Below are 12,793 nucleotides of genomic sequence, written 5' to 3'. Positions count from 1 at the left end.
TTAAATAAGTTACTAGTAAAAAAATAAACAAGTATGACAAGAAAATAAGAAAACGAGCAGGAGAAACTGCAACCAGCTGCATGTACATTGGAGAATGCACACAAAAATAAATCTGCCGCTGCTATGGTTAAGGTTTCGTTAACAACAACTACTTGGTTAGAGAATGGTTATGGTTAAAAGATCCCAAATTTGACTGCTGGTAAAAGAGGGGAAAGGAACAGCAGTCCTTCATGTCTAAGTCACATTTGGATATATTTTGTTGGGTTTCATATAAATTTTATATTGAATGTCCAGAATTTATAATACTTATTGCTTAATGAAAATTTCAATAAAAAGACCATGAAAATAAAAAAGGGCTTTGTTACAAATACAGTTGTTTTTCATGAGAGGAAAGTCTGAAACACTGGAATGTTGTATGTTAGAATCCTCATGACATAAAAGTAAAAGCCTCTGTTGTTTCCTTTCTGTATCTTAACCACTGTCAGTTTTAGCCTCTCCCTCTGGCTGCCAAAAATTCATTATCTTCACCAATGAAACAGCTCACAATGCAACATTTCAGAAGACTCAGATCTACCTAAAAAACTCCATGACTCTTAATCCACATATAGAAGACTAGTTTCGAACCATTCTAATATCTATTTCTGCACATTATATGGGCAATCCAATACAACAGAAGACATAACTACTTGGTTGATGTGCCCTCAGGTCGCTAGTGCTGGAATGCTAGGCTAACTGTAGCTTACACAGCTTGCATACAACTTTATATCAGGGTTCCACAATTTTGCCATCTACTGACCAAAATCTGAAGTATTTCCAAACGGAGCTTTTTAGATTGCTCTGAGTGCAGATAACTCTCTCTGCGGCCGAGTTGGGCTCTCATTTCAATCTGTGACAGTGAGGTTGGTTGACTCCTGTCCATCATTCAGTGCATTCAGTACAGCGGCCGGTGCCCATGCCAGAACTCGAGAGGCAGACAGCTGTGGTAGTCCTGTTTTTTTTTTGTTTTTTTTAATCAAATTTTTTCTTTTTTAAAAATAATGGGATTATATAATTGAATTCAGAATATTCGTTGACAGCCCTATGGCAGGCTGCAGTGTGAGCTGTGGGAGCTCAGTAACACCCCCCCCCCCCCCCCCAGCACGGCCAGACAGCCCCTCCTAGCATCTGGCAGAAAATCAGCATTTTCCTGTATGTACCTTTAAAGCAGCATCAGCAATGTCTTTCCAGTCTGTTGGCTGATTTCTTGTTTTCCAACCTGCTTTGAAAGGAGATAGCAGATGTTGCAGCTTTGCCACTTTTCAGTTGCTGCAACAATTAGGTATTTACATGAGATGTTGTATATTTACAAATCTTATCCAAATGAAATTAAGCTGTCTGTTGTGATGCGCACGCATATCCTCAGTGACAGATGACATAAGAATAGCAGCAGAGAGGCAGGACTGGAATGGTATTTTTTTATTGCAATGTCAAGAAGCTGATAATTTGATACAAAAAGAATTTCAGCATAGCTGCAACACCACTGAAAAGCTGTGGCTTATCTTCCAGAGGAAACTAAAGCAAATCCATCAGTGCAGGACTGGGTTTTAACTTATTTTTTCCCCTGCCAGCAGTGAGGACTAATGATAGTGACGTTGGTCAGTATTTTTTTTTGTTCATTCTACAGTTTTGTCCAGAACACATTAACATAATGTACATAATCATGGCTGAATCTCTTTGCAATGTGTTATCATGCTCCCCATACGATGCACTATTATCTTTGATGACCCTTAACTTTTAGTCTAACACCATATATTTATGGTTGTATAGGGATAAAACATTTTGATTTTAATAATCCCATGCTCTTCCATTGAGACCAACTTCAGAACAAACTTTTATCTTTGCAAATTATTCGAAAGAAAGAAGTTAGAATGGATAAGTACAGTAGATGAGGATTGACGAAAGAAGAGGAGATAGTTGTGTCAAAACAGAGTAAAATTCATCAAAGGAAGTGCTTACTGGATCACCAACAGTATCTGAAACCTCCTTTCTTATAGTCCAACCCGCGGGAAATTGTGTTCGACAATTTTTGTAACTTTCTAAATCCAACAATTATGCCCACTTTGTACAGTGATTGGCCAGGTGTGTGGAGGTGTTACAGTAAATCAGAAAATCTGCAAAGTTGCAAGACAGATCGAGTTTCATTCTTTATTTTTTTGTTAAAGACCAGTTTTGGAGAAAAAAAATTGAATTATGTTTTAACGGTGGTGCTAGAGCTCATGGAGTGTCCAAAAGGGAAAGGGCTCACCCTATGGTGAACTTTCTCAAAAAATTTCATCGAAATTGGCAGACTATATCTCAAGATACAGCAGCTGGTCAAGGATAGCCCCAGTCTGTGTCTTATATTGTCATTACAAGGTAAAAGGTATAAAGTAGAATTTATTGCCATTCTCTCCATATAGAATATACAGTGTAATTGCGTTTCTTCAGTACATTAATACTCAAGTCTTAAAGCTAAGTGTCTGTTTTTTTCTCAAAGATAAATCCCTAACAATGTTATTTCCAGACTTCCAGTAAGTAACTATAATATGAATTTTAAAAAAGGATATGTTATTTTTAGGTGGTGGATGAAAGGAGGAAAAAGGGACTGAAAAGTCAGTAGGATTTAGTGACATATTTACTTAGTTACTACATGTGCTGGAAACTTACGTGCAATGCTCATCTGATTATATATAGTGGCCTCAGAAAGTATTCCAAACCTTTCACTTTTTTCATACATTACTGTGTTGTAGATGTATTCTTATATACTTTTATATTTTTGCCATTAATCTACACTCAGTAAACGTTAATGATGAAGTAGAAATATTTTTTAGAAATTTTTGAAAATTTATTTAAAATTAAATTGAAATCTGTCATTTACAAGTATTCAGACCCTTAATCTAGTACTTTGTAGTTGCCTCTACAGCTTCCAGTCTTCTTGGGTATGTCTCTACAAGCTTTGCGCAACTGGATTTGGGCAGTTTATCCCATTCTTCATGGCAGATGCTGTCATCCCCGTCAGACTGGATGGGAAGTGTCTGTGAATTGCCATCTTCAGGTCTCTCCACAGATATTTTATGGGGTTTAAGTCTGGACTTTGGTTGGGTCACTCAAGGACAATCAGAGACTTGTCCTGAATCCACTCCACCTTTGCCTTGGCTAGATGCTTCGGGTCATTGTCTTGATGAAAGGTAAACCGTCCCCCAAGTCTCAGGTTGCGTGCAGTCTGGAGCAGGTTTTCTTCAAGGATGTCTCAGTATTTGACTGCATTCATCCTTCCCTCAATTCCAACCAGTCTCCCTGTCCCTGCCTCAGTGAAGCATCCCCATAGCATGATGCTGCCACCACCATGCTTATCCGTAGAAAAGGTATTAGCCACATGATGAGCAATTTCTGGTGTTGACCAGACATTGCGTTTGGAACTCTACCTAAAGAGTTAAATATTTGTCTCATCAGATAAGACCAGATTCTCTGGTCAAGGACAGTTTGATCTAGTGGTTCTAATGGTCCTCAAGCCAGTATAAATATCCACAGCAAATTGGGAACATATCTTGCTCTGGACTAAACTATTAGATATCCATGGGCCTTGCCACTAGTGGGGCACACATTAAATAGTTTAATCAGTGTCATTTACATGATATGGATATGATGCAGTTCGATTGATTGCATATTTGTTATATACTGTATGTCTAACTGAGTAGAACTGCTGTACACTGGAGGTCTGTGAAGAGTGGATCTACCTGATCTGATTCTCATAATGATTCTGGTGAGATACTACAAGAATACATGAATATGTGTTGTTATAAATGCTATTATACTGGGTTTCAGTGAAGAGTGTGTTTTGGAGTGAAGTCACCATGCTGTTTCAAAGTCTAGGTTTCACACATAAAATTATTGCCTTTAAATCCAGCCATCATGTCACCCTGCTCTTAAGTAATGCCTTTGCAGTGTCAGTCATTGTGCTGGTAATTAGGTCAGTGTTCTAGAAAGCTTGTCATATATTTCTCCCATGGTGTTTGTGAGTTAATGGTTGGCCTGACGCAATATAGAGGACTCTAATTCATTCTCTCACCTCACTTACAAACTGCTAACTCTCCAGTTGGCTATGTATTGTAGCTCCAGTCGTAATAGTGGCAGTGGCTATCCTCATTATTAAGATGAATGGCGTCTGGCTCCAGCGGTGGTATTAGCCACCAAATGAGCTGATGGTGTTTCTCCGGAGTGAAAAATGACACCAGTAATTCTCTGCAAGAGGCCAAGAAAGAGGGTGAAATAGAAGAGTTGTCATATTCTCTCCCATACTGTCATTAACAAATGGCTCTTAGCAATGCCTGGATTTACTTTGCTGCCTGACAATTTACTCAGCTATTCGCTGCTTTTAACTTTCAACATTGTTGCTTGTTCTCTTGTCATCATCCCACACATGCAGGCTAACCCTTGGGCCACACCACATACCTCACCTGTGCATGATGGCTACCTCGCTGAACTGCTGTGACTCGCAAGCATGTGTGTGTCTACACCACCAGTGTTGCTGCGGTGCTGCTACTGCCAGCCCCATCTTCCCACACTGAGTTTGCCTTTGATAATGGCAATCATTTATAGAAAAAAGAGAGCGAGAGAGAGAGAGAGATAGAGAGCACACCAGAAAACTACTGCTCTTCACCTAATTTTCTCTTTACTTATTGACATAATATAATTATAGCCTATGTAATGTGTCTGTTATGACTATAGAGTACACATGTAGCTTCCCCTTCCTTCCTCAATAACATGCAACTGTGAAAATGGTTTAAAAAAAATGTATATATTTTTTAAGTCTCATTAAGACATTGAAAATAAAGTGGAAGGTGTCAGCTATGTAATGTTGCTGGTATGATGTCAATATGATCTTATCACTGTCTATTTTTGCTGAAAACCACATAGCACGCATGCTTAATAGGCGAGATGCTGAAATTCTAGATGAAGCTCTGCAGCAGCAAGGCTCAAGCTGTGTGGTGGCTCTAACCTGTTAACATGGGCATCAAAATGAAAAGCAAGATGTTTCACAACCGTCACGCACAGGTTAGGGAAGCGGTGTTATATGGGCTGAACGCAGATAATTTTATTAACGGTTTACTGCTCACCTATTTTCTCTGATTGCAGTAATTTCAGATGTCTTCAGAGGTTCTCCCGTTACTGAGACCCTACTTGGAACCCAAGTTGGGCCAGGTCCAATTTATATTTAGTTGATATGGGTCAGATATAGTGCCTTTATGTTGTGAAAATTAATTTATGCACATCTGGTTTTGGTTTTGTTTTCAATGGGTTGGTTTCTTATCAGATCCAAAATTTTGGACCCATGAATATCTCTAGTCTTAGATTTGACAGATGACATTAATGATCTCGTCCAAGGTGACTTACAGAAGAACATATTGTTTTTGCTCAAGGGCACCTCAGCAGAACCTTTGAGTGAAAAGTAGTAAAACATAATTCAAAAATGTGTGCCTTATCATTATTTCCTTTATTTCCAGCTTCACAGTCAGTGGAAATTCCCTTGGTATTATCTTAAATGCAGTATGTTTTCCTGTCAATTGGGGGAAGTGCTTCAGAGCAACTCATGCTGACAAGGAAACAACAAATACATGGCAGGGTTGGGTATCATTCTGATTTTTCACTAAAGATCTCAATATGATACCGAAGCAGTGCTTCAGCACGTTTTTCTACATCTTTTTTTTCATTCAGCAGTATAAGATAAGCTTATCAGATGCATTTGTATTTGATCTTGTCTTAAATCAAATTGAATGTAGTACACAGGGACACAGTTCACTTAGTAGCACAGACCAGACACACTCAGACAGAAGAAGTGGTAAGGGCACAGTAGTCTGGATGTGCTGATCTGGGGAGTGAATGTGATAATAGTGCTGCTTTTTTGGAGTGTTTATGTGTGTCGATGCTGACAAATAGGACATTGTCATATCCTGATACATCAACGTGCATAAACCCACAATTGCACGTCAGGAAGCGTTGGTGTGTGGTCTTACATAGAAAAGAAAGGGGCACAGGTGCTTTGTTGCTCATCATATGCCATGAGTAGGTGTTGCCCTACCATGGGACCATTTCATGATCTGAAACCTCTAACACAGGGGTGTCCAAACTTTTCATGCTAGGCGCCACATGGAGAAAAAAGTATACAGTCCTGGGCCATGAGCCTTTTGTTTTAAGAGACTACCTTAATGAGTGAGTTTTAAGCATGTTTTGCTTTACACTTGATTCTGCAGTAAGAATATTGTATCACTATTAAATTTCAGTCAGCTGTGAATATCTTTCTTAATGGAAAAAGTGATACTGGGCCTTGGACTGAAGAGTTTCTCTCTACATCATGGACGTAACTGTTAATCATCTTGGACCTCAGTCTGCTCCAGTTCAGTGTCATCAGAGAAATATTTGCTCACATAAGTACTCAGAAACAAATAAACTGAAGCTTCCCTTGGCATGGAGCCTCATCTGGGGAAATAAGGACTTTTCCGAGCCCCTGTAGGACTCTGACAACGGGAGTTGCTCCTAGAAAAAAAGTTGCATCTTCGCACTAAATGAATTCAAAAATGAATAAAAAAATGCTAAATTTTGGATCTTGGAGAACAGAGCCACTCTAGACCTGTCCCATGACTAAGAGAGTGAATGTATGAGTTGCAGCTTATGTTGCAATATTGCACATCAAGTTCCAAAAGGAAAGCCCAAAACTCCCAGTAATTAAATGCTCTTGATCGTATAAGATTGATAGTTTTCACCACAGTACTCACATCACCCAGTTGGGTGGATCTGCTGCAGAGTGCTTTCTGACAAATAATACAATACAGTTTTATGGCCTCTACAGCCGTAGCTCCATCATTGGTAACACCACAGAGTTTCTCTTTGATGAATGTCCTGGATTCACTGTCTACTTTTTGCTTTTTTGCTACTGCTGCCATGTGTAGTATCTGTGACTGTCAAAGCCTCTTTAGTATAGATTGGCCCTTAGCATCCCATGGTGGTTGAACTCGGTTTTACATGTTCCAGTGGTGGGGGGCATTACCGCTGTCGCGTTCTGCCCCGACATAGATTCTGCAAAACCATCATTACCCTGATAAACACTCACACACGTTTTAGTTTTGGTACACAAATGTAGATTTTAGCATACACACGAGGGAGATCTACTTCCCACAACACCCTATGTCACGCCAACAGGTTATGTACAGTTATTGGGCTCTGTCAATTTAATGGAACACTGTGTGGTTTAAGGTAATGCATGCTAGATTTAAAGCAATGCGTGCTGACTAGAAATTTTGTCCGACTTGCTGGCGCTGAAGAACATGACACTCAGTTTGTTTACATGCACACTAATATTCCACTATTATTCAGATTCTAACAATATTCTGAATTTCATACAGGTCATGTAAACAGCATATTTCGTTTGGATATTCTGAATTTGGTCTAATTCAAAATTGAGCATTTTCAGATTAAGACGTGGGATATGCCGATATTATTTGTGTTTTAGGAGCATTCTTTGGACATTTACATAGAACATTTGGAATACGTGTCTTAATTGGGGTTTTTAACGACAGTTTGCGACACACAGCCTCTTACCTGTTTATTGTCAGCCCTGTGCAATGTACTAAAAACCAACTAGTAGTGATGCGCGGGTCGACACATAACCCGAAGTTTGGTTGGGTTCGGGAAAGTTTACTAGAAAATATCACAGATTCAGGCGGATCAGGTCAAAAAGTGACAAAGCAGCGTTCCGACTAAGTTATTAATAGCTTACAGAAACGTTGTCTGCTAAATGCTAGACTGTGATTACAAGTCCACTCTCTCTCCCCCTCTCGCCGTCACTCTCTCTCAAACACACAAGCGCGCTGGAGAGTGTAGATCCTTTTATGCCCTTGCTGTCAATAATTTGCATTACCAAACTAAAGCAAAAGTAAGTAAAGTAAAAGTAAAGTAAAAGTGTATCATACTGTGAGGTTTGGTTCTGATACACGTTTTGAGGTTTGATGTGGTTATTATCTGATTATTATATATCAAATATGCTGACATAGGCCAACATGCTAGCAGCTTTGAATGTTTCTTTGCAACAAGAGAAAATCAGTCCTCTCTTTGAGGCACGTGCAAGCGACTTGGTTTTCCTTCTCGCCTTTATAAAATAGAAAATAAAATTGTAAACTAATGTATGAACCATAGCACTGAGGAATATGGAGATGTACTTATTCCACACAGGAGGGTGGATTAGTAAAATTGTATTTCTCTCTCTCTCTCTCTCTCTCTCTCTCTATCACCAATAAAGTGTACTACTGCTATTACTGAAATAAACAGCTTCTCTCTCTCTCTCTCTCTCTCTCTCTCTCTCTCTCTCTCTCTCGCTCTCCTGCCCACTCTCCATGCCACCGTGGTACTGAAAGACGCACAAGAGTGGGCAGTGGCTACTTATGTTTTCTTATTCTTATCATTCAGATTCTTAGTAATGGGAATAATGATAAATAAAATCTAAATTAAGTGCTTTATAAAGGTTGTATCAGTCGTTTCTGACCATGAAAAAGTGAAAGAGGGAGAGAGAGATACAGATAAAAGTTGGCGGTTTGCGGGTCAGGTTCAGGTGGCCGATGAACACATATTTTGAATGGGTTTGGTGGTTGTGGTTATTAAAAAACTGTGACCTGCGTATCACTACCAAGTAGACAGTGGTTTGCATGGCTGGAGTAGAGATGTATGCCCAAAAGGAAAGACCACATTTCTGGATGGAAGGAGGAACACACCTATTTTTAAACATTATGAAAGACTTGGCTATCAACAGGTTTTTGGAGTGCACAGGTATTGCAAAGGCAACCTTTTCAATATGGTGGTTGAAGGAATGAAAGAGGGTGGTGTTTTATATTAATCAAACTATGCACAGCTGCATGTAAACAGGAATATTAGTGGAATATTCATTTTCATTGCCATGTCAACAGCATAGTAGGAATATTGTTAGTGTAATGCAATTCCCAGTTTGGCTGTTATATTTATGGTATGTTGGATCACAAATGATGTGTCACCTTTATTTCAGAGGTGAAAAAACTTTGAAACAGCATGGCTGATACTACTAACTCTGAGAATTAACCACATTACATTTACTAAGTAACCTATGCTGCTCCTCCCAAAACACATGTAGGCCGGGCCTGTACCTCATTTACGTCCTTATTTTGATCAAATAAACACATCCGTTTTCTTAAATCATTTGTCCTTTCTAAAGATATATCTCTTACATTGCGATAGAGTGAAAAGTGGTAGAATCATGTTTTGAGACGAGTATCCCTTTAAATTTTTAATACCATGATATAAAACCGTCACTGTAAAAAAAAAAACCCAAAAAACCCTGATATAAATTTTAGGTCATGTCACCCACCCCTAACGTGTTCACACACACACACACACACACACACACACACACACACACACACACACACACACACACACACACACACACACACACACACACACACACACACACACACACAAACACACACACACACACACACACACCATCATCCATGATGAAGCAGTAGAGACAATGCTTAATAATTCTTACTTTGTTGTATGAAATGTTGCTAACCTCCTGCATTTTCTTTCTCTCTGTGTCTTTTCCTCCATCCAGATGGTCACAAGAACAAAGAAAATATTTGTAGGAGGATTATCAGCCAACACAGTAATTGAAGATGTGAAGCAGTATTTTGAACAGTTTGGCAAGGTAAGACCATTTGGAATGTTTCCTCCTCTGGCTTGCTCTGTGTTTGTGTGTTTGAGGGCCTGTGAGGCTGTATCTTTTGAAGGTTCAAAGCGGTTTGATGAGTTTAGTGCTGCTGTGTGCAGCATCCTGCTGCTGGTTCTCTTACGAGTTTGATTTCCCGGTGATGTTGTGGCAACATTGTTTAAACTCAACCAAGAGAATAGACCAGGAGACCAGTCAGATGAGATGTGTGTAGCCTGTCCTTAAAGGAGTTATGTCATCCCGCTGTCCAGAGTCAGATGAGAAGAGGCATATCAGTGTCATCTCTGATTGTCCTGTACAGGGAGGTCCAGAACCTGTTTAAGTTAACCTAGCACAAAGACTGGAGGCAGAGGGAAGCTGCTAGTCTAACTCCATAAAAAGTGAGAAAAATGTGTGTTTGTTGTATGTGCCTGTGTGTGGCTCATCAAGTCTATCTTAATACCTCCCTTCCCTTGTTTTGTCTCAGGCCTGCCCAGGTCATCCATCAACATGATGCAACTTAGCCTCAGAACTGTTGAGAGATAGATGAAGAGAAGAAGACAGGAAGGAAACAGAACAGTGTAGAGGAATAAATTAGAGGACATGGTACATGGTAGGGAGGAAGGGGGCTGTGAATTGTGTCATATTATGCAGTGATTAAAGGTGCTGTGTGTAAGTTTTTGCGATCGCTACACAGCCAGCGTTAGCCAGCCGTTTACTCAGTCTAGGAGAAACGATGTGAGTTCAGCATCAAACTTCATTCCTTCACTCACCAAGAGCGGTCTCCAGTAGTGGAAAGCAATGCCAATGGTAACACCTGTATTGGTTCTATTTCTATCACTTCTTTTCTTCTACTGAAGTTAGCATGCTAACCAGCTAGCCCCAGTCTGGTTAGCCCGTCTCGTCATTTTACGATAGTGAGTCTCTGTAGCCTCCAGTCTGCCCTGAAGAAGTAGCACTGATCAGAGGGGTTATTCTAACCTCTTGTATTGTAAACGCATTGATGGCTGAAGCTCTTGGTAAGAGCCCATCACCACCACTCTCTAGCGGCAAGAAACCATGTTCGTCGGCAGAGCAAACTTACAAATTGCACCTTTAAAACATTTTGGTGATATACTACTTCACTACTACTTCACTTATTCCCTAACATTTCTTTGGGGCCACTGTTGAGAGCAGGTGTTGGCACACCTGAATTTTAAGTACAGAATTTAGGATATCCTAAGAAATAAATGCAAAGTGACCAATTTTGTATAATCAGAATATTTTAATAAAATGTCCAAAGTTACTGAACAACAACAAGAAAATGCTTTAATATAATAAAATAAAAAATACAAACATAAAATGTACACTTCACACAATTAATGGCACCATTGTGATTAATTTAATTTAGTTCCTCAAACAAAATAAAAAACAAATAAAACTAAGAAAAAAACCCTGAATTAACCAATGAATGATAGTTTTACTGCATAAAAAGGGGCTGATTGTGTCCAGCTTCTTTTTCACAATGGTGAAGACAAAAGAGCTGTCTGAGAGCATCAGAAATGTTATTATCAAAAAACATAACAATTCCAAAGGCTACAAGGCAATCGCCAAAGATCTTGAAATCCCTGTTTCAGCAATTCATAATGTTATCAGGAAGTTTCACAGTCATCAAACTGTTAAGACGCTTCCAGAACGTGGTACTTAGAAGAAACTCAGTGAGAGAAATGAAAAAACCCCACACATGACATCTAAAGAGGCTGACCTGGAGCATCTAGAGTCGTTGTTTCAGCTCGTACCATCGACAACACACACTCTCTATTGAAATAAATGCAAAGTGACCAATTTTGTATAATCAGAATATTTTAATAAAATGTCCAAAGTTACTGAACAACAACAAGAAAATGCTTTAATATAATAAAATAAAAAATACAAACATAAAATGTACACTTCACACAATTAATGGCACCATTGTGATTAATTTAATTTAGTTCCTCAAACAAAATAAAAAACAAATAAAACTAAGAAAAAAACCCTGAATTAACCAATGAATGATAGTTTTACTGCATAAAAAGGGGCTGATTGTGTCCAGCTTCTTTTTCACAATGGTGAAGACAAAAGAGCTGTCTGAGAGCATCAGAAATGTTATTATCAAAAAACATAACAATTCCAAAGGCTACAAGGCAATCGCCAAAGATCTTGAAATCCCTGTTTCAGCAATTCATAATGTTATCAGGAAGTTTCACAGTCATCAAACTGTTAAGACGCTTCCAGAACGTGGTACTTAGAAGAAACTCAGTGAGAGAAATGAAAAAACCCCACACATGACATCTAAAGAGGCTGACCTGGAGCATCTAGAGTCGTTGTTTCAGCTCGTACCATCGACAACACACACTCTCTATTGAAATAAATGCAAAAAGGCAAGACTAATGTTTGCAAATACTTTCATAGATAAGCCACAGTCTTTCGGGGATAATGTTCTATGGATAGATGAAACCAAAGCAGAGCTCCATGGGAATGCAGTGCATCAGTTTGTTTACAGGCAACGAAATGAAGCCCATAAGGAAAAGAACGCCTACCTACAGTAAAACATGATGGAGGTTCTATCATGCAGTGGGGCGGCTTGGAATGCATCAAAGGAATGATGAAATCAGAAGATTACCAGGGCATTTTAGAGGGAAATGTGTTACCCAGTGTCAGAAAAACTAGGTTTGAGGTGAAAGTCTTGGGTCTTTCAGCAGGACAATGACTCAAAGCACACATCCAGCAGAACCCAAGAATGGTTGAAAAGGAAAAGATGGACTGTTTTAAATTGGCCAGCAGTGAGTCCTGACTAAAATCCCATTGAAAACCTTTGGATAGAGCTCAAATATGCCATTGCAAAAAAGACTCCTGCAAACTTAAAAGAGCTTGAATGCATAACAATGGAAGTGATGGCTACAAGAAACATTTAGAGGCTGTCATTGTTGCCAAAGGTTCTGCAACCAAATATTAGTGAACGCTGCCAATAATTTTGTCTGGAGTACATTTTGTGTTTCTGTTATTTCTTTCTTTCTTTAAGCACTG

General features: G+C 39.1%; 1 protein-coding gene across 3 annotated transcripts in view; it reads left to right on the top strand.

Moving 5' to 3' along the window:
- LOC120787382 (RNA-binding protein Musashi homolog 2-like) overlaps window positions 1–12,793 on the top strand; it is a 294,204-nt gene that overhangs the window by 70,240 nt on the left and 211,171 nt on the right. For all 3 annotated transcript variants that reach the window (XM_040122984.1, XM_040122985.1, XM_040122986.1), the window contains exon 6: window positions 9,656–9,748. In XM_040122984.1, coding sequence (XP_039978918.1) covers window positions 9,656–9,748 — 93 coding nt within the window. The remainder of the gene's footprint in view (window positions 1–9,655; window positions 9,749–12,793) is intronic.

The sequence above is a fragment of the Xiphias gladius genome, unplaced genomic scaffold (assembly GCF_016859285.1).
Source record: "Xiphias gladius isolate SHS-SW01 ecotype Sanya breed wild unplaced genomic scaffold, ASM1685928v1 HiC_scaffold_1472, whole genome shotgun sequence".
Classification (NCBI taxonomy): Eukaryota; Metazoa; Chordata; class Actinopteri; order Istiophoriformes; family Xiphiidae; genus Xiphias; species Xiphias gladius.
The sequence above is the reverse complement of the archived record's forward strand: the minus strand, read 5'-3'. Positions and strand labels throughout refer to the sequence as shown.